Below are 27,926 nucleotides of genomic sequence, written 5' to 3'. Positions count from 1 at the left end.
TTCCACAAATATTCTGGAAACTGGGAGCAGAACTTGGTCTCATATCAAGGGCCTCTACTGCAGGAAGACCTAAGGCGGAGGGGCAGGACAAGGGCCACTTCACTCCTGGTTTACCCATGAGCAGGAGGGAGGGGGCCTTGTTGCTGCCTTCTCCAATCTTTGGTCCAAATAAGCTGTTAAAATTTCCCCAGCTGCAGGACCTTTTAGACTCCAAGGTGCTGAAAAGGGTAACCTATATTCTCAAGACAGTCAGCGACTGCTTCCCCAGCACCTCTGCACCCCAGGGAACAGGATGGCAGGTGGCCTGAGTTGTTACACAGGAGTACTCACCAGGAGCCACAGGGCTCTTGCCATTTTCACCCTACTTGGAGGGCAGGGTTCAACCACCCGCCCCCCCATCAGAAAAGAGAGGAAACAGGTGCTTCAGCTGTTGTTTATTGACATACAGGTAGGCTCTATAGCAACAGGCCTGGAGGCGGCTGCAGTAGTGAGGGAAATGGAAGGTGGAGGGTGGAGTGTTTGCCTGCAGCAACAGTCGAGTGGAGTGAAGGAACAGAAGTGCACAGTGCACAAGGTGGGAGTGAGGGAGACTGAGGGGGGCTGGAGAACCAAGTAAGGGCCAGGGCCAGAGTCTGCTTAAACTGGAACCTCTGCCCTATTCCCTAAGGCCCCTACTCTTAGCCGACTATCTCCTGATCCCACGCCAGGGCTGGGAGTTCTCTGGGTATCCATTTTCTACAGGAACTGAATCGAGTACACAAAGGAAGAGAAGCAGGAGCTGTTGCCCTCTATGTGAAGCTCTGGGGCCTCCAGTCCTGCCTGCACCCCTCCTTCATCCCTTGCTCGGATGGGGCCACATGATGGGTGGCCCAGCTCTGAACTACCCCACCCAAGCAGGGTCTTAAAAACAGCTGTGTTTCACAGAGGCATTAATCTTCCCTGGCGTCCCAGCCCACCAGTGCCACACCACAGCCCCAAGTGAGCACTACAAGCATTGCTGGCCTAACGGATGGGTTGGGGAAGGGGGATGGGACAGGGGCTGGAGGAGGGGCTCCGGGGCCCATCACGGCACAGGAACTACACGCATGGTGTTGGTGAAGCCAGAACCAGGGCGCCACCCGGTCAGCACAATGACGACATCTCCCTTCTTGAAGAAGCCTCGGGCCTTGCCTGGAGGAAGAGAAGAGGGGCTGGTGAGTGAAGAATCATGTGAAGAAGGTATGCACCTGGGAGACTGCCCCACAGTCAGAGGAAGCTAAGCAGGGCTGACGGGCCTTTACTCCCTTACACCACAAGGTGGCGCTAGCCTCACAGCCCAGGCAAAGGGGATGAGGGAAGCCTTGATATATCCGTATGGCTCAGATAGCAGAGCTGGCAGGGACCTTTGGACATCATTCATATTCTACTCTAGAGGGTGGACAGCCCAGCCCAAAGTCACAGCTAGCTGCTTCCTCCCATCACATGATATCCTACTCTTATACTGGGACAAAGACCATATGAATACATAATTTGTACATGTGCTGGCCCCAAGTGTAGGAGCTCTGGCTAATTTTATGAAAAACCTCAATGATGAGCAGATGCCAAAGAATGGACAACCCCGATTATCGAGGATCCTTTGCTTTGGATCCTAGACTGGAAGAGAGTGAGGAGAGAACCTGGGGTGCTCAGCCCCACAACTCAAAGGCCCCTCTTCCCTCCTGGGCTCAGCCCAGGACTCCAGGGAATGGGATGAAGGATTCAGAGAACATTCCCAGTGAGGACAGCTAGGGTTCTTGCACCCAAAGGCCAACATGTTCCCCTTTCTATAGGGTCTCAGAGAGACCAGTGCTCAGGCACCTTCTCCACCCCTCCACCTCTAGCCCTTGCTCCCAGCCCACGCACCAACATTCATGGCCAAGTTCACCCGGAGGTCCACGTCCTCAGCCCAGGCCTCCTGCACTGCGTCCTTACACACCACAGGGAAGATGCCGCGGTACAGGTGGGCCTGGCGAGCTGTCTGGTGATTCCGGGTCACAGCAATGATGGGGGCCCGGGGGCGATATCTGGACACCTGATGTGCAGACCTGAGATGGGGGACAGGCAGACAAGACTGTTAAACAGTGTCCCAGGAAGCTCCTCAGGGCCTTCAGCAACAACTCACCCTCTAATCCAACTCCCTATGCCAGCCTGAGGCTCTCTGCTGCCAAGACTGGGGCGGCTCATCATCCTGTATCTTCCACAGCACATAATTCTTCTTCATAGCTATGCTACCCATCTGCCCTACCCCGCTCCCAACAGGCCAGGGCCCCAGGATCATGCCGACCCAGCAAGGTCAGTTTCCCCCATTTCCCCCACATGGCCCGTACTTGGCAGCAGCTACAAGCCAAGCAACATGGGAATAGCACCTGACTCTTGACATTTGCAAGAAAACAGGAGCAGAGCCCACCAGTCCCCCTTGGAATCTACAACGCAAGTCTTCCCTATTGCTGTGCCCTCTCCTGACTCCACGTGATCCCCCGGGTCCCTGAAACAGTCCCAGCAACTGGGCTGTAGAGCCCCCCAGTCAAACCTGAGTATCTAAGTGAGGCTTAGAAATACAGGTGGCTACCCAGGAGGCAAGACCAGGGGATGGGAGTGTCAGTGGGGGAGGCTCTGCCTGTGAAGGCTCCTCGGGGGGGGGGAGGGGACCCCTGTACAGCCCCAGCGCCAGGTGCTTCCTTCAGCACTGACACTGTACACGTGTGGCTGCAGACGTGCCTCGGGAGGTGGAGGGGCCTGCAGGGGGAACTGGGGCCTGGAAGGCAAGCTGTGAGGACTACTCAACAGGTGTCAGGGAAACTTAAGCCATGTCACAGCAGAGGGCGCGCTGCATTAAGGCCTGGCCTCCATACAAGGCTTTCAGAGGGCAGCAAGCGCTAAAGTCAGGACTCGCTGAGAGTGAAATCCCAGAAGCCTGGAGTTAAAAATAGCCAAGGAGCAAAGGCTGGACTTTTTCACAAAGGTCAACCCAAATGGTGGGAGCTTTTCATCCTGAGCCCTCTGCTGAGGGAATCTGCACATCGTGTGTCCTGGTCCTAAAGGCAGTCCCACCTGCTGCTCCTTGGTGCGTGGGGCTGCCTGTCTGCTCCTCTCCACCCGCCTCCTCCAGGAAACCCTAGCTGCCCTGTGGAGGAGGAGCACACCCCAAACCCAGGGAGAGAAGCACGACAGCCTAGTGATCTGGAAGGGACCCCGAGCCTGAGGCCGAGCAGAGGCCTCAGCCTGGATGCATGGCCCAAGTGCCAGCAACACACCACGGTGACCTTTCCTGGGCAGCACCCACTTGCCTTTGGGACTCAAAGACCGATGGGACGGGTGCACCAAACAAACAGCATGTCAGCAAACAGCACTCATTTTCCACACTGAACTTTTTAAGGAGCACATAGCAACCAGAATAAGCAAAACTGGTTATCCTTTACTTTTTGAGAAAAACAGCTTTTAAGTATCAACCATTTGTCATCAGTCTGTCTGTCTATGTAATTACGTCTCTAGTTCGTCGTGAGGGTATAAACTTGCTTTGGACCCAAATGGTCTGACATGCCTATGAACGCTGCCTGGGATCCTGTCCTTCAGGCCCAGGGCAGGGGTTCTGCTCGCTCCCAGAGCCTGGCCACGGGGCCAGGGGAGCTCCGTCCCTGCAGGGTCCCGGGCACAGGCTGAGGGGTCTTACCTTGGCTTGGTGCCATCTGAGCACCGTTTAGTGCACTGCTCCCAGGACCCCCAAGGAAAGGTGCTGCCGAGCTGGGCGTTCCCAGGGAGCCGCTGCCACCTCCTACCTGCCAGACTTGGTGAGGACGATTATGGCCCCACTGCAGCACTTGAAGGACGCCTCCACGGCACCCACGGCGGCGGCTTCGGTGGGGTCACTGGTAATGGGCGACAGGCGGCGGAGTTCCTCAAATAATTGCAAATGGTAGATGGCAGCCTCTGCCTCACGGGCAATCTAGGGAGGGGCAACATCGGTCCAGAGGGACGAGAGGGGGACAGAGCTTTGTCAGAGCCGTGTCACACGGGAGAGGGAGGGGAAGAGTCGCACAGACAGCTGGTGAGGGGCATGTCCCTGGGTGCAGAGGCCAAGAAGAGCCCAATCGCTGGAGGTTCTGAGCTAAGCGAGATCAAGACTCGCAGGAACCAGCCCTTCACCAGGCGCCTGTGACGTCACTGTGCCTGCCGAGCTGAAGGACCCTGCGGTCCTGGCCTGCCCTGACTCCCTGGCTAGCTTCCTGCAGGTGAGAGGAGAGGTCCTGAGTGCGGGCCCCAGGTGCAGGGCTGGGCCCTGGCTGTCTTCTAGAACGGCTGGAAGTTACCTGCCCTCAGGGCCCTACCTGCCAGACTCCGTCAGAACTATCAAAGCTGCCGCTAAACACTTATAAGAAGCCTCCACGCTGCCCATGGCCATGGCTTCCATGAGGTCTGTGGAGCGACTTGAGGCTCGCGCAAGTTCTTCAAACAGCTTGAGGTGGAACATGGCTGCCTCAGCCTCACGAGCTATCTGTAAGGTTTAGGGGGAGGGGAGGCAAGGAAGAGGGGAAGGTACCTTAGGTTAATTGGCTAAGTCTGTCCTTCAGGCAGATGCAAAGAGGCAGGGTGATGAAAGCCCGCTTAGGGATGTGTGGAGGATTTCAAACATCAACCGCTACTGCTTCCCCTCCAACCGAGGGGAAAGTGATTCTTCCGTTCTGGAAGGATCTATTGATCTTGGAAGGACTTTTTGATTGGCGGTGGAGGTGGAGGGAGATAATATGGTGGCAGGCTCTAGTGCCTGGGCACGGAAACATGCAGAGGCTGGGCCCCCGGGGCTCCCGGGCCTACATAGCTCCCTGGCAGGACTTGACCACGCTGCCTCATGAACACAGCTCACAGGAAGGAACAGGCCTCCCTCCTCACATGGCTGTCTAGTGGTTACTACCAGGCTTCATGCCTGGCCTCCATGCACACATGGAGTGCTTGCTTGGCTTCGGACACAGGGATGCTACCAGCCTGTCCAATGGCATGCCGTGCAAGCACACTGAGCAGTGCTGGAAAACTGAGGTCAGACAAAGCCAACGTCACGCGGCTTGACCGCGTTCTAAGCAGGCAGGTAGAAAATTGGCGAGCTTTGCGGTCAGGAGGAGTAGCCATGTGAAGAGAAAGGTGCCTGTGAAAACACGCAGGTAAGTTTAACAAGACATTTAATTAAATCAAATGATTAAAACACCCATGAGAAAGCCACTGAGTTATTTACAGACCACCTGGCTCAGATAACACCAAGAATTAGGAAGAAAATTTAAGCTTTAGAGGGTTATAATGCAATTACCAGCATCTTAGAGAATGATGGGTGAGGGAAGAATCAGTAATACCACCTCATTAATTTGACAGGATAAGAAGATGAGTGGCAGAATTTGCTAGGTTAACGGTTTTCTTCCTGCAAGAATGGAATGCATGCAGCCCAAAAGGACAGGAAACATGAACAGGAAGGAGAACCATACCTGGTACTGCCTAGCCCTTAGTTAAGGGACATCAACTGCATCAGTGAGATAAAGGAGAAAGCAGTGCACAGGTAAGAGGGGAAGCTGTTGGCCAGTGTTAACTGGTGACATGGACAGGAGAGGCCTGTACCAACTGGCCCAGACCCCATAACTTATCTCCTGAGCAGTGCCATGCAATCCCAGTCTTGCAGTTCTAAGGTGTCTGTTCAAAGGAAAGATTGGGGTATGGAAAAACAGACGTGGGTTCAGAGCCCAAAGTCTGGTTCTTAGACTGTGACCCCAGTACAGGCCCCACATGGATACCTGTCTTGATCTCCTGCTAGACGAAGTACCATGTTGCAGGAGAGAACACTGGCTTCAGAGTCAGCAGATCTGGGTCCAAACTCAAGCTGTATTACCATGTACCCTCATCTATAAAATGGGGTGACATCTATCTCACTGAGGTTATGGAGATTACGTCAATCTACACAAGGACTTAACAGACATTTAATAATAGTAGTGAAATTTAACGCTAAGGCTATAATTAAACATATCCCATCTAATTCATTTCATAAATAAGGCCTTGAGAGGTTAAATTTGGTACAGACATTAAAGTCCCTACAGTCTATGTGGTTTCATGGTTCCATAAATCAGGTCAAGGTCACTCTCGCACCTCGGAGGCAATGGGGCCACACAACTAAGCAAGGCAGTTATAGAGAAGGGATGATGTGTGGAGACCCATAAACACAATGGCAGCCACTCTAGAGGGGAGAGGTTCAAGGTCCACTGTCCCCCAGGAGAGAGGAAGCACTCACCACTGGGGCAGTTGTGAGAATGACCATGAGCCCATAGTGCATGAGCATCTGTGACAGCAATCATGTCACACACAGAGGGTGGCATATCAGCCAGGAAACACAGCTGTGCCAGGGACAGGGATTGGTCTCTACCAATTTCATTACGGGCAAATCCACCCAGGGTGCCAAGGACAGACCAGAAGACATCTGTAGTCAAATTGTCTTGTTTCATGCCTGAAAAAGTATTTAATATAACTCTCATGTCTTCTCTGGAAGTCATCTAAGCCTAATAATCACATAGAAAATGAAGGAGGAAAGGACGATTATCTAGTCCAGAAGTTCTTTTTGGGGGATTGTTTTAAATTTGCGGGAATGCAGGGGAGGGGGTGTCACACAAAGGGCTTGGGGTCCTTTGTTGGCTGGAAAGCGAATAGGAAGGTTAAAGAAACACTGTTTCAGGGTAGGAGGCAAGTTCACTGAGCTATACATTATCAACAGCGACCTAGGGCTGTTGTGAAAGTTCATTTGCAACACTCGTTTTCCCAGGCCTGATGACCCATCCCTGTGTTAACTCTTCAGTAAGCTCTAGAGCAGGAGCAGCCAGGCTGCGGGACATGGCAGAGCGGGAGACCCTTGAAAAGCTAGCTCCCACAGGAGAAAGAGAAGTGGCCTCCAGGGCTCCTCCAGATGCTCTCACCCCAGGGCCAGGCGGGATCAGCCAGCCTTCCACCTGTTTCTATTTGTGGGCCTGTCACCCATCACTTAAACCCCACTTTTTAGTCTAGGGCGAGTGTAACAGCTCAGCAAAGCAGGCGCTGCTGCAGGCACCATGCAAGGCCAGCCTGCAGCCAAGTCAGTGCAGGCAACAGCCTCCAGTGCAGGCCCAGAGGCCCCCGTCGGGGAGGCACCTGGCTGGGGACAGGTGGGGAATCAAAATGGAAGCCAGACAGGACAGCTGCGAGCAGGAGCTCTTGGCCTTTTCCAGAACAGGGCAGAGGTACTCAGGTCCTCTAGGCTGCCCAGAGGAAGAGGTACAGATATCCCAGTACTTGAGCCAAGGGAAGGCTTCACAGTCCTGCAGACAGGAGTGAACTGTGCTATGGCTGATGAAGGTGGCCGCCTCCAGAACAGAAGGAACTAGGAGACGGGTGTGGGCATGAAGGCAGAACAGAAAAAAAACAAGACACCTCCACGCCCCCAGCACACACCTCCTCATTCTGCTTGTAACTTGGAGGGTAATAAAAGATCGTGGGCGCAGAAGCCTAAAAGGTGTCGCTCTGTGCCAGAGTTCACCTCCATCCCAGCCCCAGCCAGGGCGATGGGCGGGCCGCGAGAACTCACCAGGTGTTGCATGCGCACAGCTTCCAGCGGGTAGTCCCCTTTGGCCGTCTCTCCAGACAGCATGATGCAGTCGGCTCCGTCCAGGACTGCATTGGCCACGTCACTGCCCTCAGCCCGAGTGGGGCGAGGCTTCTTGATCATGCTCTCCAGCATCTGGGAGGGGATGGGGTATTCGTGAGACGTGGCCTGGGCTGTCTTCAGACACACACTGACCCCCTGGATCGTGTGTATGTGCACAGAGTACAGCTCCGTGTAGGTGCATGGGGGCAGGGGAGGGGTGGTGGGGTAGGGGGGAGGATACGTACGTACGTACGTGTGTGTGTGTGTGTGTAACATGGGGCAGGGTCCATGCGAAGAGGATACGTGTGTGTGTGTGTGTGTGTGTGTGTGTGTGTGTGTGTGTGTGTGTGTGTGTGTGTGTGTGTGTGTGTGTGTGTGTGTGTGTGTGTGTGTGTGTGTGTGTGTGTGTGTGTGTGTGTGTGTGTGTGTGTGTGTGTGTGTGTGTGTAACATGGGGCAGGGTCCATGCGAAGAGACCGGGTAGCCTCCAAAGCTTTCCTGTGCAAGGATGCAAACTCGGGAAGAGGCACATACCTGCGTGGCACAGATGACAGGCTTCCCAGCTCGGTTGCACCGCCCAATCATCATCTTCTGAGCAAGGAAGACCTTCTCTGCAGGAATCTCAATGCCTAGATCACCACGCGCCACCATGATCCCATCACTGGCTTCCAGGATCTCATCAAACCTGACAGGGAAGTTGGAAAGAGAGAGAGGTTATATGGAACAGGGGCCACAAGTAAGGTGACGCAAAGGAAGTTTTCCTGGGATTTCTCTAACTTAGCCGTCCTTGCACCAGGACAACTACCCACGACATCATGATGGATGCATGGAGGTGGTGGGGTGTTTCAGCTACTCCAGTCCCCCAAAGGGGGCCAACAGTTCTGCTTGTTGGGCTTCTTTGGCACCAGTATGGACACATCACTGGGGGAAAGGGGAGGGGACGAGGTCTCCTCCAAAGTCCCATGGACTCATTTCCTCTCCATCTGCATCTTATGAGGCCCCTCTTAAGGTGTCTCTTTACCATCTTCATTCCAGTTGGCACTTCCAGGGCAGAAAGGGAACCCAAGGCGGCTGACTGCTCCTGACACAAAGGTCCGTGGCCTCTCCCAGCCAAGGACACTTGAGGGCTGCTCCTTCAGGGGGCCCCCTCTAACTTGCTGAAAGCATGAGAATATGGCTTTGCCTGGCCTGGAGCCAAGGTCAGCAAGCACCCATGGCTTATCAGGATGGCACAGGGAGGACCCCAAATTTCCCGGTACAAAGGACATCGACACAAAGCTAAGGATGGAAAGGTCACAACAGGATGACTGCTCCCCCCACTCTTCCCAAGCACACACTTAATCCCCACAAGTAGGTGTGGGGTGTCAGCAGCGCTGGGTTCTAGTAGGGAAACAAAGAGGAACAGATGTCACCCAGCTGGCCTTACTCATACGGCCGTACCTGGTAAGCACTAGGGAGGTGGTGGACCTGCGCTGGGACAATGTGCCCCTGGAAGAGGACAGCATGCTTTCCCCTCAGAAGCAGATACCATGCCAGAGCTGGCCCGATCACCAAGCCGGCTGCTTTCTAAGGCAAGACAAGGAGGCCACATGCTTCAGTGTCAACACCAGGCCCTGAGGCTTCCACAGGGCTCCCAAGGGAGGGAGTCCCTTCCTGAGAGCCTGCCGTCTTCCCCCTTGGTGGTCCCCAATTCCAGCAAACACAGGCAGTGTCAGGAGCGCAGCACAATGGCTCCTGAGCCTGGGAGCAGTGACCCTGTCCTCTCCAATGCTGGTCCCTGGGCTCATGGAACAACGTCAAGATGCTGGCACCCCAATCACCTGGGAAGCTTTTTTTCCCTTGAAATACCAATGCCTTCCACTCCCCCTCGTAGGATATTCTGATTCACAGGATATATCGTGCTCTTCAGAGCTGGGCTGGGGCTGAAGGGGGCAGGGACAGTCGGGTGCACTTACCTCCGAACTCCCTCGTGATTCTCGATTTTGCTGATTATCTTGATGTTCTTTCCTTTCTCTCCCAGGACCTTCCTGACTGCATGGACATCAGACGCCTTGCGGATGAAAGACGCGAACACCATATCCACATCCTGCTCTACCCCAAACTTCAGATCCTGGATGTCCTTTTCTGAGACGGCAGGCAGGTCCACAGCAGCCCCGGGTAGGTTCACACCCTTCTTGCTGCCCAAGGAGCCACCGTTCTCCACCTCCGTCACCAGGAAGTCAGGACCTGTGTGAAATGGAGTAGGTACGAGAGGCAGAGCCACAGAGGCAAAAGCGTCCTCACCAGGAAGCAGGCTCTCCCCAGTACAGAGAACTGGGAAATAGCACATGGTGGGTGCTGCAGCCACACTGCCAGGGTTCACATCCCAACTCCACTAACTGTGTAACCGTGGGCAAGTCAATTAACCGCTCTGTGCCTCAGGTAAATAGGGATAATAATATCTACTCCTAAGATGGTTTTAAAATTCAAACAAATTATCATGTAAGATGCTCAGAATAGTGCCTGGCACTTAAATGTTAGCTCTCATTCCCAGGCACACTGGAGTCCTCTATGTATCCTACTGAGGGGATGGAGGAGGGAAGCAGAAAGCCTACAGTAGTGAGGATGAGTAAAAAAGAAATCTCGGGAATTCTCTGGCAGTCCAGTGGTTAGGACTCCACGCTTTCACAGCAGACAGCCCAGGTTCGATCCCTGGTTGGGGAACTAAGATCCCACAAGCTGCACCGCAAAGCCAAAAAAAAAAAGAAAAAAAGAAACCTTCTCATCTCCTCCCCAAGAGTTCAATTAAGTTGGAGTGAAATCTGTTTTTGAGGCTAGGAGTTTATTATAAAAGGAATTTCTGAGAATACAGAGACCCAATCTCGCTGCCAGCCAAATAAGCTATCTTCTGCCAGAGAAACTTAAGAGACGGGAGCTGGTTTTAGACAATTAGACCCTAACTCCCGCGTACGTACCTTTCTGCTTCACCTGCAGAGAAATAAGGCCGTCATCCACGTAGATCTTGCTGCCCACATCCACCACCTTGCAGATGTTCTTGTAGTCCAGCCACAGGGTGTTCTCGTCACACTTTTCCATGTAGGCGTTATCCAGGGTGATCTTGAGTGTAGCTCCCTTCTTCAGCTCCACCTCGGCGGTGCCGCTCTACAGACAAGACAGTAAACCACAAGTCCAAAGAAGCCGGGCCCTCCTAGCGGGAGAAGACAAGCCCTTTCCTCTAGGGAACAAGGAGCAAATCTCAGCTGCAAATAACAATAAAGCCTTTTCCTTTGGAAAGAAATAATCAGACTGTCTAACTTAGTATATTTCAAGGAAATAACCCAAGAGAAACCTAGAATGTTTTAGTTATACTATTTAATGATAGGGGAAAAGAGACAAAGAAATTGCTCCCCCAAGTTAGAGAGACTTGGAAGTAGGTTTGGAGCGTAAAAGAGGTTCCTTTCTGGTATTGTTTCTTAGCGAAGTAGATGAAGTCAAGACTTCTTACAGTGACGGATAAAACTCTCATTTATAGACCTAAACTCTGAGAAACGTGGCTTCTGGCCGGGACAGACTGCTGAGGATGTCTCTGGGGTCCCCTGCGCCTTCCTCCAGCTTCTCCCCAGGATACTCACGCCCTTGATGAGCCCGGTTCGGATCTCAGGTCCTTTAGTGTCCAGGGCCACAGCCACTGGCCGGTAGAGAATGGGGTCGGAAGCAAAGCTTTCCGTGGCTTCACGCACGTTCTTGATGGTCTCTTTGTGGTACTGGGGGAAAGGAGGGGTGATGATAAGCGTCCTCCCGCACACTAGGATCTAGGACCGGCACTGAAGCTGATCACTCAGGAAAGAGCTGTGGGTGTTCTAGACCTCTGCCTCCAGCGTATACCCTCACGCTGCCCACTCCCCGAGCATCCTCTACCGGCTTACGTCAACCTCCTTGGCCTCTACCCACTTGTACCACAGCCCTTACCCACTCTAAGGGCAAATCTTAGGAACTTTGGAATAGTTACGTTTTGGTGGCAAGACATGTCAACATAAAAGAGGCTTGTCTCCTTTCTCCCCCTCTAGGATTCATCAAATACCCTCAGCAAATAAAGCAGACGACTGGGGTAAAAAACCTAGGACTTGTATCTGGATAATACTGATCTGGCCATCAATGTCAGACTCATAGATTTGGTAATTTTGAGCTTTTCCTCTACTGATTACAACTGCAATTCAAACTCAGTTATTTACTTAAGCTAACGGTGGCCCAAGCTAAATAACTCACTGCTAAAGTCATGCAGGCCTGGTTCTGACGATCACTTCCTGCAGTCTGATTAGAAACGGAAGTGGAACAGGGAGAGGTGGGAATACGCCTTTCTCTGAACTAATTGACCTTTGCCATTTCTCACTTGCAACAAATCCTGGCTTCAATCTCGCCTCTGAAGCCCTTTCTCTTTTTCCATTTGCCATTCCTGTTTGACTAAAAAGGGACTCAGAGCCAAGATGTCAAAAGTTCTTCGTGCTATCAATATGGCATTGCTAGTAACAGAGGCTCCCAACTCAGCACTTTGTGGGCCTCGTCCTTCAATCACCTCTGTCCAGGAGAGCAGCACCTGAGAACAGGAGGTGGGAAGGGAAGGGTAACGCGTTTCATCCGTCAACGCTGTCCTTGTGGAAGGTTCTAAGTGTATGTTGCTTAAAAGGCAGTATTTCAGGCTTCCCTGGTGGCGCAGTGGTTGAGAGTCCACCTGCCGATGCAGGGGACACGGGTTCGTGCCCCGGTCCGGGAAGATCCCACATGCCGCGGAGCGGCTGGGCCCATGAGCCATGGCCGCTAAGCCTGTGCTCCGCAACGGGAGAGGCCACAACAGTGAGAGGACTGCGTACCGCAAAAAAAAAATAAAATAAAATAAAGGCAGCATTTCTGGCCGACATGGCATTATAGAACCACACATTCAGTAAGAACACATCTTGCCCAAGAGAACTGCCAAAAGTGGGGGCTAGAGACACTGTGGCAAAGCTGTCAAAAGATCAGATGCAACAACAACAAAACCAAAAGATCAGATGCAGACGTGTGGATGTGGATGTCCCTCTGTCAGAGTGAGGGAGAAAAAGCAATTCCAACGCTCTGCTTAGAAGAGTATTTAAAATTGTCAAGAGCTGGAAAAGCATGTCCCAGCCACTCATCAAACTAAGACTGTTACATTATATAATTAACATTAGAACAATTTCAGATCAGTTTCCAAAACCCTGATCCCAGAGACCACACAGTTTTATCCTGGTCAAAAACCTCAAATTAAACCCACAAGAGGGACTTGGGTGTTTTGTTTTGTTTTCTAATCCCAACTCTAATCTGGGAAAACGAGTTAAAGCACAGATAATCTCCAAATGCCTCTTGTAGTTTAAAAAAACAAAATTTCTGAGTGAGCCCCGCTCCCGCAGGGGCAGATACCACTCGCCCTTGCCATTTCAGAGCTGTGTGGTATTATTTTACTGGATGGAAGAGGCCATAAAGCCTAGTTAAAGGTCAACTTCTTAAAATCTATTTCTGCTACTCCGCCTGCACACAGGAGACCCTGGCACAGGCCAGCAGTAGGGATCAGTTGTGAACTGACGTTCAGTGATGTCTTTAGTTCTCTCTTCGGACTAAGCTAACACTTACAGGAATGCCTAGCGACTCCTGCCGAGGACGCCCTGCCTTTGGAAAATTACAGAATGCCATTCATGGATGTCTTAACCTGCCCAGGGTGCCTGCTGAGCACAGTTCATCTAAACTTGGTCAGGCCCTCATGATATTTGGAGGCCGGATACCTGCCAGGCCATAAACTGTTTATGGAACATGGGTTAGAAAACCTACAATGAAGATTCTCATGTTTCCAGAAAGGAGGAATTCACCCCTTAGACTGCACTTCCTGAGGCTTTATTTTTAGCTGAAACTGAACACCAACTTCCAAATGCCAGAGGGCAACCCCTCACCTCCTGACCTTACAGGGTAGCATTTTCTTTATCCTGAACAGGAAATACAGAGGTCAAGAGGAGGGAAAGTTTGCCTCACCCATTCCTCCTCTGTTAATACCAGGATGAAATCCCATGGCCTGTGGTTGAACCTGAAGGTCAGGCACTGTCCCTCAGGCAGGTCCCACACACCTCAAAATGAGTTTGTTCTGATCTTGGGAACAGAAGCACGAATGGAGCACTTCCCAATAGCTGCCACCTGGTCCCTGGGTAAGGTCCAACGAGTCAGGTCAGCTCATCAACAGCCCCAGCACTAAGACACTCCTACCAGACTGTTGGGGAAGTATGCTGACTTTATTTTATTTTAATGTACCAAAACCCCCGGGAAGGGACAGGCTGGGAACACAATGCTGATTAGGTAGGTATTATATGCCAGATAGTGTTAGTGCATTAGACCCAGTCTTCACTTGCAATAATGGAAACCCTTCTCCTGGACCTGCCCAGTTTATCTTGGGTCTAAACTAGGCCAGAATAACCTGCAGGGTAACTTACTGGTTCGTCACTGCAGTTATGAACTGTTACAGAAACCCTGGGGCAGGAGTGTCAAACTCCATGGGTTAGAGGAGTTTCCAGGACTTTCCAGAACCCTTGCACACTTTCCTTGGTGAGGGCTAATGGAGCACAGGTGTTGGGGAGAACCAGGGCCAATTACAAAGTAGGTCTTCTTTGCTTGAGGAGACCTGGCCACTTGAGATGGCAGGAGACGGGGAAAAGGAAGTAGGGATGGGCTGGTGAAGACAATCTTCCCATTGGCTGTAAAACCCACACTTTCTTGCCCAGTCCACCCTGGCTAAATGAACACGACATCCCCACCCCGTTTCCTACAAGCTGCCCCAGTGGCCAAACTACCCAGCCGAGGCACACCTCATGAGTTCCATGAGAAAAGTTCAAACGAGCCACGTTCATTCCAGACTTAATCATCTCCTTCAGCGTCTCCACTGATCGGGAAGCTGGGCCTAGTTAAAAAAAAAAAAAAAAAAGTTTTAAAGTCATTAAGTGTTAATTATCCAAAGGAGAAATAACACTTTAAGTTTGCTTCAATTTAAAGAACTCTTGATAATTTTTTCCCCCAAATAACTCAAAATTCTTTAAAAAACATACACATGACTATTACTGTGCTAGCCTACTTTCTTGATTTAGAAGGACATCTCCCATTTCCTTCAAATTCTACAGGCTCCATCTAATTAGGAAAGCCTAGGTAAGTCTCGGCCAGCCCTCTATGCTCTCCCTGAAACCCAGACAGATGTCCAGCTACAGAATTCTGGTTGTACAGAGCATGTCAAAAAGATCCTTCCCTAGGTCTCTGAGATGCTCTGCTAAGGAAGATACCCTCTAAATTTTACCTTTAGCAGAATGCAGAAAGCATAAGAATTCTTTATTGCAAACTCCTCTGACCAGTTCTCATAAGAATCTCTGTAGCATCTTGCTCAGTACCCAGGTCTGCCACATTTATTTAGTCTTTTCAGGAGAGGAAAGGTCACTGTCTCAGGAAGCCCACGTTTCAGGGGGAGGGGGCACCCCCCACTCACCAATGGTGCAGATGATGCCGGTGTTCCGGGCCGTGATGGGCGGCGAGTCAATGTCCAGGCGGCACATGTGCTCCAGGAATGTGTCAGCCATGGCCGCGTGCAGCTGCTGGGTCTGAATGAAGGCAGTCCCGGCATCACTATGGGGCTTCGACATGGCTTCTGAGGTCTTGGGTCCAGGGGAGCTGAAGAGAGAGTAATCAGTTTGAGAAGCCGGAGGCGGCTATAATATACAGCTTGGCACAGGAAGCTGTTTCCTGCTTACACATTAACTCAACAAGCACACTTTGTTCAGAAGCCACAAGAAGCCCCGCCACGCTCTGGCTGTGTGGGTGCTCCTCAAGTCAGGCCACGGGCTCACGTTATTGTGAGCAAGTGGAAAAGACCTCAAAGAACAAGTTAAAACCACGTACCCAACACGTGTACGTCCCAGGCATCCACTGTAAGCACGCCTGCCTTACACTGGGCTAATATCTACCTCAACAACTTCCCTGCTAATCCTATAAAAATAACATCATTTTACATGCACTGCAGAAGCTTCCTCAAAAGGAAGTTGCAACCAATCTTCCAGGGATATAAAAACTCACCCCTAGTTTAGTACCTTGGTGAATCTAGATCTTTGTATGAAAAGTTGTCTCAAAGCTACAAACATCTGCTATGGGGAGGCGCACCCACACTGCCTCTTAACAATCCCCACCCAAACACAAAGTGACTTTCCTGGTCATAGAGACAACCACTATCCAGGCAGTCCTCCTAGTTCTAACCCACAGGACCACGTAAGTCCATTACTCAATTCATCCTAGGCTGGAGAATAGGTCCCAGCCCATTGACAAGCAATAAAAACCAGTCCCTGGACAGGAAGCAAAGCTCAACCAGAACCCTGAATGCAAAATCTTTCATCCCAGGAATCTGTACCTAAAAATTACATATGGTACTTTTGGTCAGAAGGACTTTAGGACGTGCAAAGCAATTTGCATCAAACCAAGGATAACCATAATGGTACCAGTCTGGCTCTAAAATTATTATAATTACATTAACAGGAGAGTTGCACTATGAAGAAATTAACGCTTGTCAAATCCTTCCCCCAGCTGATCTTCTAATGCACCACCCAATTCCCTAAGACTGACAAGTACACCACCCGCAGTGACAAAGACCATCTGTTCCAGGTAATTAATCAGCCCAGGTCACAATCCTGACCAGGGGCACAACTGCCCCCGACCTTTGCTTTTCTTCATTACTGACTTTACAACTAAACTCACTCAGCCGGTTAGTTAGCTGATTACAGACAGAGACTTGAGAAGCTTCCAAGCAGTGTTTCAAGAACCATCAGGGAAGGATGTGAGCCAGAAGCCTGACATGCCTCATCAGAATGCCATTCCTTTCCTCAAGTTTTCAGACCAAGGGTTACTCCTTCTCAAATCCTTCGCCTAAGTGCTTCAGCCCAGGCTCAGGAACAAGCCCTTCTTTTGCCCTGTCCCACCGCCTCCTAAATCTCAGGGCTCCAAATCAAGGCATCCCATACATGTAACCCTTACTCTGTCTCCTCCTCCATCCCCGACTCTGTGGCCTCTCTGCATGGCTCGAACAAAGCATGCATCTAAACCCATCTCTGCCACCCTCGATAAGTCCAGAAAAAGCCCAAGAAGCTTTGCGACCAGTTGTGAGTGAATTTCCTGTAAGCTATTGAAAACTGATGGCTACAAGTCCCCAGCTACAGAAACTAAATATTTAAAAACGAGATAATAAGATACCAGCTAACTATTCCACATGGCATATATACTGTTCCTTTCAGTATGTGTTTCCTAACTCCCTACAACATACCAGGTACCAAAATGAAAACGTCCTCTCCTCCGTGACCTATTTGGTTTTGTATCCCTTAGCACCAAGTACTTGGGGGTATTCCAGTTGTTTACTGAATGATGTTTCAGAGTATCTTAATGCCTCTTTGTCAAAATCAAAGTTATACCTATGTCCCTTTCCCCACAAAATCCGAGGAATTTTTGAATTCCTGACAGCACAGCCTGGGCAGCCAGGGTCCCTTTACCTGCACTCACGGTTGAAGTAGGGTGTATATAGCTCCAGAGCACCTGGGCTTAGGTGAGTCTGGCTGTTAAGGGAAGATTATTGAAGAGACGGTGCCTGGTGGCACACCAAGGCAACTGGAACACACAGGCCTTGCTGTGGCCTCCAGGCAAAGGGAGTCATCCAGTGCGAGGACTGTACTGTGATCTCAATGAGTGGGTTGAAATGACTAACCCGACTCTTCTTAAAAATCATCAGTTGGGGCTTCCCTGGTGGCACAGTGGTTGAGAGTCCGCCTGCCGATGCAAGGGACACGGGTTCGTGCCCTGGTCCGGGAAGATCCCACATGCCGCGGAGCGGCTAGGCCCGTGAGCCATGGCCACTGAGCCTGCGCGTCCAGAGCCTGTGCTCCGCAACGGGAGAGGCCACAACAGTGAGAGGCCCGCATACGGAAAGAAAAAATTAAAAAATCATCAGTTGGATCTTCTCTAGACCTCAGACATTAGGGTCTCCTTGCAAAGATCCGGCTGGGGCCACTGATTATCGTGTTCTCTGGGCTTGGGCTTCCAGTGACATAATGCTCTTTTTTTGGCTCAGGGTGGCTCCTTGGTCCCACCTGCAAAGACTGCTCGGAGCTGAGAAAGGCTTGCCCTGCAGAACTGTACAAGGATTAAGGTAAAAGCTGAGTGCACCTAAAGCTCTTTGGGGTAATGGAGAAATTACCTTAAGAACCAGGTATCCAGGTAGTAGTAGGTAGTAGCTGTTCCTAGAGATTCAGCTATGTTATAAATGAAAACACAGAAGCCACCCAAGAAAATACCAAGAAACTGGTAACAGAAAATTCGCAGGTAAGACAGTTCTTAATGGCTCCTTTGCGATGCTTTATCCCCTCCCCTAACACCCCAAAGATTGCCTTCCTTTAAAGTCTCTTTAAACTTTGGTTTACTAACATTTCACTATTCTATACAAGAACCTGGTCCCTCTCCCTTTTCTTTGTGGGGTGGGGGGCAGGAAGGGGCAATAAATTAAACATACATAACAGGACTGGAAGGATATCTAACAAAATATTATCAACATGTTATCTGGGTGGTAGGATTACAGCAAATTGCAAATTTCTTTCTTCTCCTTACTAAAAAATTTACTGATACTAAACGCTTTCATAATAAGAAAAATTACAAATGTACCTCTTCTGAACATGATATATTTAAAAGCATCCTGGTAAAAGTGTTGGAATTAAAACAAATGTGAAGCTCCCTGTTATATTATTCAACTGCTGCTCTAGGCACTTCAGGAATATTCTAAACACAGTAGAGGTGGGATAATGCATCTTAGGCCCTAGATCACAAATGCACTGCAGGATAGTTTCACTGACTTAAGAAGGTCAACCTTGGGAATTCCCTGGTGGTCCAGTGGTTACAACTTGGCACTTTCACTTCTGGGCCTGGGTTCAATCCCTGGTTGAGGAACTAAGATCCTGCAAGCTACACAGCACAGCCAAAAAACAAAGTCAACCTTGATCTATTCAGAATCTCAAAGTGCAAAAAAAAAAAAAAAACAAGGTTACTATGGTCCATAGGACTACTCTGTGCCAAAAAACCTGTTAGTCACATGCCCAAATCCAACAAAATTCTTTTCCTGTTTAGTCTGTCCTCAAGCATCAGAGCAAAATCTTTGTGACAAGGATATTCTGGTACAGAAGGGCTGCCTCAAGGACAGGAGATGCTATTAGCAGATACAATTATACTGGGCTCAAACACTAACCCTATTTCACCATCTCAAATTAAATCTGAGGGCCTCCCTGGTGGCGCAGTGGTTGAGAATCTGCCTGCCAATGCAGGGGACAAAGGTTCGAGCCTGGTCTGGGAGGATCCCACGTGCCGCGGAGCAACTAGGCCCGTGAGCCACAACTACTGAGCCTACGCGTCTGGAGCCTGTGCTCCGCAACAAGAGAGGCCGCAATAGTGAGAGGCCCGCGCACCGCGATGAAGAGTGGCCCCCGCTTGCCGCAACTGGAGAAAGCCCTCGCACAGAAACGAAGACCCAACACAACCATAAATAAATAAATATTAAAAAAAAAAATCTGAGGTCTGCAAGCTCTGATCTTTTGCTTATCCAGGTTACTAGGTACAAAAATAACAAGTGAAATTTTGTTTGAGTGCATTTGCACACCAGCAATCCAAAAGAGCTGGCTTGTCAGGAAGTCCGTCCATGTTCCTACAAGATCTCACCACGTCCTTAAAGCCCTCTACCAAACTAGGGACTTCATGTCTCATGCCCAGGTCACCAACTGGTTTTCTATCCCCTCAGGCTCTGCCCCGGAGCCTCCCTTGCAGGGAGGGTCAGGGCTCTCCTACCCAATGAGCCTCTTCTCCGGAGCACAAGCTGCCCATCCTACCTAAAACACACTCTGGACTCTCCCCCAGCCCCTGGACAGCAGCCTCAGCGGTGGTTTCTCAGGGCAGGCCTCTGGGAAGAGCTGCCCTCCCTCCGGCTGGCTGTCTGCACGGTGCCTGCCAGCAGACGCGGCCAGCTCATGCCAGTCTGACTCACTACAGCATCCTCCTCTGCAGGAGGCACAGACATGCAGAGGCAACCTCCAGCCAGCCGTGGGAGCCCAGCATAGCCACTGATGGCAGCAAATGCTGTGCCCAGGTATGGGAGCCTTATTCTTGAGCCTGAGCTCCTGCTGTAGGACCTTCCTCAGAGCCATTTCTCCTCTGTGAGAAATGAGACATCAGAGGCCTTATTGTTGTGTGGGCCGAAAGGACGGAGCAGGCACAGTCACAGCTCAGCTCCAGGGGCCCCTGCTCCCACCCTGCCTTTCTCAAGTGGCTCCTGGCTCTTTAAAGCTATAGTTTTGTTTATGCCAGACACAATTCTTTGGTCACTCTTCAGAAACCTGAGGGTGAAAATCATAGAAGAAAAAATACCCAGCACCACTTAGTGTCAGTACTGTTGGCAGGTTGTCCTGGGAAAGAATCATGCTTCACTCCACCAATTCTAGCTTTCACAAAAGCCCACATCATTCTGCCCTAGTAAACCAGCCTGGCCTATGAGCCCGCATCTGCATAAAATCTTTATTTAACCAGCCAGGGCTCCCTGCACCAATTTTTGCTCTGATGCCAATCTCACCATACAGACTAACTCAATAATGATGGCACCTGGTACCTATGATTGTGTTTCTCCCTCTGACATCCATTTGCTACCTACACCTCTTAAGTCTACAAGCCAGCATGAAGGTCTGATTCCCAAATCTTCAGAACACCAACATCCGTTAGAAAGTTTGCATCACAACGTGTTGGACAAGGCATTCAGGCCAGCCTGCTCTCTAGGAGCTCTGTTCCTAGATGATGGAGCAGAAAAATGTAATTCCCAAGACTGGCCCTAATCTGACTATGGTAGCAAGAAGATCAAAATGGGTGCTGGGCCAGCCACAGAACCTAATAAGGTCTGAAGTGAATGGCTGTTCATCCTCATATACAGTTAGAGTAATGACAACAGTGTATTTGCATATGGAGTGGGGGGAGGACAAGCAGTTTTTAGCTAAGAGATGGGAGTTATATTAAGTCCATTCTACCCTCAGCAGGCCCCATAACAGAAAGCAAAGTCTGGTGTCACCAGGTTACACAAAACAAAATGAACCCACCTGTAGGTTCAAGTAAAATTCCCTTCTTTTATTCAGGGCTAGAACTAAGTGACAAACATTAAAAGCAGGAGCCCAAGGTCCTATTTCAAATCCGAGTGTGCAATAGGGCAGAAAAGCTGATATTAAATGAGCCTACCCCGCAAAAGGACCACTCAACTCCAGGGCAGGAAGTCCCGACAGAGAAACCTCTACCATCTCAGATGCCGAGGATTTGATTGCAGATGCTCGGAGAATAGAACTGGTTCAGTCGGAAGGAGGAAGTTTAGATGAACCTTTTGCTGCGTTGTGTTCCTTACTAGGCTTAAAATTATGAGGCAATGCTTCAGGGCATGATATTTACACTCTGGAAGCAGCAAGGAACCTGGGACACTGATTTAGGGCCTTTGCAAGCCAGGTACAACACCAGGATGGGTGATGGCCTCAGCAAAGGGAGGCACTGGCTCAGCATTTAAAGGAAGAGCTGCCCTGCGTCACAGCTGCAGGGAGAAGAAGGGGGGAGTGAAAGGAGGAACGGCAGTGCCAGCTCTCCCAGAGCACTGACATAGTTAGTATACCTGGTCTTCCTGCAGTAACCATCGTAAGTTTGCTGCTATTTTATTTTGTTTTGAACTAAAGAAATATTAACATCTGTATTTTTACCACCCAGAACTGACCATTAATATTTATCCAGGGAATTCCCTGGCAGTCCAGTGGTTAGCACTCTGCACTTTCACTGCCGAGGGCCTGCGTTCAATCCCTAGTTGGGGAACTAAGACCCCGCAAGCTGTGCAGTGCAGCCAAATAAGCTGTGAAGTGCAGCCAAAAGTTAAAAAAATAAATCCAGATTTTCTTTAGACTTAAAACAAAAATTTATCATTACATACAGGTCATTTTTTCCTCCACTCCCAGGTCCCTCCAACCCTTCCACATCCCATCATGAACTTTGATACCCAACCAGTGTCATGAATTTTGTATCCTTCTAGTTCATTTAAGGGTGTCTGTATCTATACTGAACCCTATGATATTGCTGTCTTCTAAAGTACCCTAAGTAATATACTGTAAGGCATCATCAAACAACTTGCTTTTCCAGCACATTTAAGATCTATCTAGTTGGTACACAGATCTAGTTAATTCATTTGAACTGCTATACTAGTCCAGTGCATAACTAGACCATTTATATATTCCCTTACTGGCTGGTCATTTCCCCATTAAACCCAATTTTTCCTCATTAATCAATACTTATAACAACTCTCCTAGTACATGTCTTCTTGTGCAGGTGTGAGCTTCTATAACCAGAGATCAATTCCTGGGCCACAGGGTATATTTATTTTCTATTTTACTAAATAGTGCTGAATTGCTCTCCAAAGTGGTTATATCCACTTACAACCAACCAGTAAAGTGATTTCTTGCCTTCCCACACCTTTGCCAACACTTGATACTGTCAGACTCTTAAAATGTTTGCCCATCTGATGGGTGACATGTGTTAATCTGCTCTCTAATGTAATAACAAAAGAGGGATATCAGGTATCAGAATAATTTTGTTTACCAAGTCTTCATTTCCCTGCCTCAACTAGATCAAAACTCCAGCACTCCTCCAAAATGTGTATGACTTTGTCTCATATACCATGACTGACTCAGCTGACTGAGTAATTATTTTGCACTCATCACCTGAGATAGGACGGATATCAGTTGTCTAAAGTTAAATAAATGCTATCTGTTGGTTGATTAAATGTTTGGAAGGGCTGGGACTCCTTTCAGAGAATGTTTTTTTTTTAAACTGCATCAGCTGAGCTGGTCCATACTCTGAAATGCTATAACCAGCAACCTCTGCCCTGTCATATCTCATCTTGGCATCTCCCCCACTAAAGCCCTTATCTGACCTCCAAACACAGCTTGCTGGCGTCAGGAAAGAGAGGCTTACAGTTCCCCAGGAGTTTTGCCTATAGAAAGAACTGGGGGAGGTGAGTCGCAGAGGCCACCAGAAGTACTGCAGGCTGGCTCTCCCTCCTACGTGCAGACCAGCACAAACCAATGAAGGAAAAACGGCTGCAAGGGCAGGGCTGCACCACTTGGTGGCCCTGCCAACCTCCCCTCCTAAGCTGAGCAGTAATAGCAGGAGGCCAAAAGGCAGAGCAGAGGCTGCCTGACCACCCAGGCTGGCTCACCTTCCCAAAACAGCTTCTTTAACAAAGCCCCAAATAATCAGCCTATTCATTTATCTAGTCTAAGGCTGGCTTGTGGTTAAAGAAGAAGAAAAAAAAAGAATGGTCTTCATTTTGTTCTATTCCTATCTGTAACAGAATTGATGCTTAAATGATGACTCAAGGTCCTATAAGACCGTTCACGAAATAAATCACATATTTCACAAGATCCTCAACGAGGTTGCAAAACTCTGCTCCCATGGACAACTCAGTCTTACGGTGTACCAGTTAACTGGGGTTTGACTGTGGATAGTTTGAATGATTCAGAAATAAAGATATTGTCAAATGAGTCATTTCCCCCTACCTTCACCTCAGTCTTAGCTCTTATCCAAAATAACACACCCTGGCGTGCCTTCATGAAAGCTGAAGAAAAATAAAAAACCCTGTAATGCAAGTTTGTAATCAAGAGCTGCATTTTTTTCTACCTTCCTGCTCTCAACCATTTCCTTATTTCTTCCACTGCCTCAACATTAATAAACAGCTTTAAGAAATAAAATGGCTTTTCCTGTGACCCCACATTAATGTCACAATACTCAAAGCACAGAAGCACCTCCCATAAGGTGCTAGCTGTCTGGAGTAACAGCTACCAAACTTGCCAAATCACTGGGGCTGCAATTCTTAAAGACCCAATAATGCTCTTGGCTAAACTGTGAATTCAACACTAAAATTATTTACTTCTAATGCAGTGCTTAAAGTGAGAGCAGCTGCCCTAGACAGAAGACTAATGTCCATATACTTAGGCTCAAGTCCAGTAACTCAGAAATGAGTTCAAGGACATTCTTTAAGTCATCGTTATTCATGTCCACTACAACCCGTATTCCCAAAATGGCTGCCATGCCCACTGCACAAGGCTCAGAAATATAGGTGTGCAGACTGTTATCACCTGGGCATGAGGCTCTGCCATGCTGCACCTAAGCGCAGTACAGAGAGCCTGGGGACCTCCACCAACCATTTGTCACTTAGTTGAGACACTTTTAACTGGGGGAAATGCATGCTTCATTATTTGACTCACTGAAAGGGGAGAGGGGACTTTTTAAGCCGGCAAAGACCACAATGCAGTTTCCCCACTCACCCAATGAAGAGAGTTCTCTTAAAAGCAGATAAATTCAAAGGTTTAGTCATCTTCCCCAAAGCCTCCCCCACCTACACACACAGACCTGGTGATGGGTTACATATTCTTCCCCTCGGAACAGCCCACTGCATTCCCAACAGCATCCTCAGGCAACCTGAGGGCAAATTATTTGCTAACAATGCTGCAGAGTCCTGACCTAGGCCCTCCTCTCTACGCCAGGGAGTGGCCACACCCTCATTACGGCCAACAAGGAGCTACTGTCCTTTGCCTCTAATCCTAACCTCACACTTAACCAGCTGGCTGAGCAAATCCCAGAACCCTACCAAGAGTGGGTGGGAATGGAACAGGTGAAGATTTCAGTCTTGGGGTTCCAAGTTTGTTTCTACTCTTGTAGCCAAACACCAAAGGCTGCAAATTATCCCCCTCCTGCCTTCCTTTGTCTAGAGGACCAAAGAGCCCCTGTAGCAAGTGGAGAGTTGAAGAGTAACATTATTAGTTACTCTGTAAACACTGTACCAGGACCCTGGAGGGGACTGGTTTCCAGATGTCTGCCATTTAGAGAGCCTGATTCCCAAAGATTAACTATGAGTATGTGGTTTGGGGATGGCAGACAGAAGAGGAGCCCTTGCACTCAATTACGATTTAAGTAATTGCGCTCAGTGACCAAAGAATACATTTGGAGGCATCTCACCTGAGATTAGACACTGCACTGAGTATTCAACATATATCCATGTAGGTGTGTATATATCAACCAATCCTTTCAACAATCAAGAGGAAAAATGTTACAAGTTACACATGGGAAACTGAGATCCAGAGGCTGAACTCCCACCGTTACTCATGTCAGTATGTTAATGAGTTAAACCCGACCTAGAAAAAGCCTGTTTCCAACTTCCCAATGCCTCTGTCAATCATGCCCGGACCTCAACTATCAGGCCGATTTGTGCAGAGGAGGATCAGTGTCCTGGGCTTCAAGGACACAGATAAGAAGCCAAGGGATGCCTTTCCATTACTAGGTCTTTAAATAACCTTCAGACTGGAAGGTGCTTTCCTGCTTCTTCAAACCCAGTGTGAGGCCTCCTCCCCTCAACCCCCAGCAGGAAGTGTGTACTTTCCTCACAGCACTTACCACTGATAACTTTCATGTTCTTTCCCTAATTAGACGGCGAGTTCCGTGGGCTATAACCATTTTAGCCATCCTGGTGTCCACGCCGCTCCCCAAAACAGCTCTTTACACACGAGTTTTTATTGAGTGAATGCAGGCACGTGGCACCAAGCTCTTGACGTATTTCTACTCTCCCCATAACCTGCTCCCACCCCAACCCGTGGCCTCTGCGCTCTACAATCAGCCGCATCTGTTAAGTAACATGAAGCAGAGGCGGGGAGCCAGGTGAGTGGCTCGAACGCAAGGAGGCCTCTGAGCAGCATGCGGAGGCTTGTCGGGCCAGAGATGGTGCTTGGCCGGTAACGGGCCCGAAGGTCAGTGGTCCGCGATCCCGCGGGGCAGGGCTCTGCAGGGCGGGTCCCGGGCAGCTACGTGCAGCCCCGCCTTGGCAGGATGGAGCCCAGTAACCTCCTAGGAGCAAGAGCAGCCCTGCGGCCGCCCCATCATATTCAAGGCGGCACAAAACAGGAACGCGCCACCACAGGGCAGCCACTCTTTCTTCCTCTGCAGCGGGGAAAACCAAGAGTTACGTAACCTCTAGCTGCGCCCCGGGCCGCCGCTGCATCTCCCCGCCGCACGCGAGCCAGCCCGCCCAACCGCAGACCACTGCACTTCGGGCGGTGACGCCGGGACGCGGGCCCGGGGCTGCAGGAGAGCCCGAGACTGGGGAACTCTGATGGAGAAGGGGACAGGACTGAGATGGGAGACCGAGGGGCGGGAGGGCGGCAGAGCAGGCGGACGTGACCAGAACGGAGGGGGAGGGGCGAGGACGCGGGTGGCGAGGAGGAGGCTGCAAAGAAGAGGGATGCGGTGGAGCGAACGTGACTAGAGAGGAGGGGGAGGGGCGGGAGCCAAGGCATGAACGGGGGTAGGTACGAGGAGGGGACAGAATCCGAATGGAGGAGGGACGGGGGAGCGGAGCTAAAGAAGGAGTTTCAAGGAGAGGTTACAAAGAAAGCATCAGAATGAGGGGGACACGGACAGGATGAAGACGAGAAGCGAGTATTAAGGGTGAAGGGGAGGAGACGAGCGTGGTGGGGAGGGGGGAGGGAGACTGAGGGAGAAAGGATCAGATTAGGAGAGAATAAGGGGAGGAAGACGAGGATGGGACCAGGCAGAAGAGGGAGATAAAGGGAGGGGAGGATGGGACCAGACTGGGGGTGGGGGAAGGTTAGGGACTGGGACAGAAATGGGGCTGGCTGACCCATCTGCCTTCGGAAGAAGCAGGAGCTGGGGGCTCTGAAGAGGAGGCCCTAGGCGCGAGCACCCTTTCTCGTCTCTTCAGACCCCAACCGCGTTGAATCCAAGATGCCACGGATCCTGCGCCACACTGAGTGCGCAGGCGGGCTAGGATTCCGCACTGGCAGGGGCGACGGAGCCCCGGTGGGGACGGATGGCCCAATCTCTCCCCAAGCTCACCTCCGACGTCGTCCGGTTCGGGATGCGCGGCTACCACAGGGAGCTCCGAAGGCTCGCAGCGCGTCGCTCCAGTGCGGGGATCAGCTACCTCAGCCTCAAGGTTATCCCAGCTAAACGGCCGCCGCAATCCCTCCGCCGCCCCGCCCCCCACCCAATCCTGGCTCCCAGCTCTCGGGGCCCCGCCCCTCTGCGTCCTCGCCGGGCACTGTCACCTTCAGTAGAAGTGCTGAGGGGCGGAACGGGCGGGCAGGTTGCCGTTTAGAGGCGGACTACATTCCGTGGCGGAAGGACATGTTACAAAAAGTCACAGCACTGACGTCCTCAGCGCCCAATGGGGAAGCTTCGAGGCAGCAGGACCCGCCCCCGGAGCTCCGGGTATCTTACCCACCCCCCCCTCCGGTCCCCCGGCGCCCGGGCCACCTGTTGCCGCCAATTTGGAAAACTGGACCAGGGCTCTTCTCTTGACCCTTGGCCCAGGCCGCCCCAGCTGAGCTGCCCTGGCCTATCCAGATGATGCCTAGATTTATGGGTCCCCAGGCAGCATTCCCCCAGCCCTGCCCTGCGACTCCCCGCCTCCCCCCGCCCGGGTGCCCGCTCCACTGCACACCCCGGCGACTGAGCCGAACCCGAGGTTCGCGAGCCTGAGATGGGATCAGAGGTGGGGAAGGATGGAGACTCGTGGGATGGTTGGAGGTTTGGGCCGTCTTCGGAGGGGCTCCGACACTGGAACGGGGTAGGGAGAACCAGGGAGGGCGGAGTGTGCATAGAGCGGGAGCACGAGGCCCTTTTGTTCTTGGGGCTAGAACAAAGAAGGAAGTTGGGACCATGTGAATACTTATGTAGGGGCTGCAGTCCTGCAGAGCGAGTGCCTGAGAGTAGAAAGTGAATAGAAGGTATTAATATTTTTTATATTTCCATCAGGAAATGTCAGAACGTGAGAGCCCATAATCTCTGCCGAAGTAAGCACTTCTGTTTCCAAGCTTGTGTATTTAAATCAATTATTGTTGGAGCTTTTCCTACATTCTTCTCTAAGACATTTTCTGATTTCCCAGTAATTAGCCAATAACAAGTGATGACAGCAGTTATCAACGAAACAGCTGTTAACTCTTGCCATCTTTCAAGAGAGCAAGTTTTGAGAGCAGATACAATGTTGGCTTGTTAAAAATCATGAATACTATTATCTTAGGTTCTTTCCTTTTCCTGGAAAATGAGACCAAAGGGTGTGACCTGCTCAGGCAGACGCCCTGCCTGCAGCTGAATCACAG

General features: G+C 50.5%; 1 protein-coding gene across 2 annotated transcripts; it reads right to left on the bottom strand.

Moving 5' to 3' along the window:
• Positions 1–417: 417 nt before the first annotated feature.
• Positions 418–26,818, bottom strand: PKM (pyruvate kinase M1/2). 2 transcript variants are annotated; one of them, XM_030875069.2, is made up of 11 exons: positions 26,662–26,818; positions 15,164–15,345; positions 14,499–14,590; positions 11,271–11,402; positions 10,614–10,800; positions 9,615–9,885; positions 8,194–8,344; positions 7,601–7,753; positions 4,344–4,510; positions 1,882–2,063; positions 418–1,170 (listed from the first exon to the last, which is right to left on the bottom strand). In XM_030875069.2, exons 2-11 carry the CDS (start codon positions 15,315–15,317, stop codon positions 1,064–1,066), a joined length of 1,596 nt encoding a protein of 531 aa, XP_030730929.1. In that variant the 5' UTR covers positions 15,318–15,345; positions 26,662–26,818; the 3' UTR covers positions 418–1,063. The 2 variants fall into 2 exon arrangements, with proteins under 2 accessions (XP_030730929.1, XP_030730928.1); XM_030875068.2 differs by lacking the exon at positions 4,344–4,510 and adding an exon at positions 3,795–3,961.
• Positions 26,819–27,926: the final 1,108 nt, after the last annotated feature.

Source organism: Globicephala melas, chromosome 2, assembly GCF_963455315.2.
Source record: "Globicephala melas chromosome 2, mGloMel1.2, whole genome shotgun sequence".
Taxonomy (NCBI): Eukaryota; Metazoa; Chordata; class Mammalia; order Artiodactyla; family Delphinidae; genus Globicephala; species Globicephala melas.
This window is presented reverse-complemented; position numbering and strand designations above follow the sequence as displayed.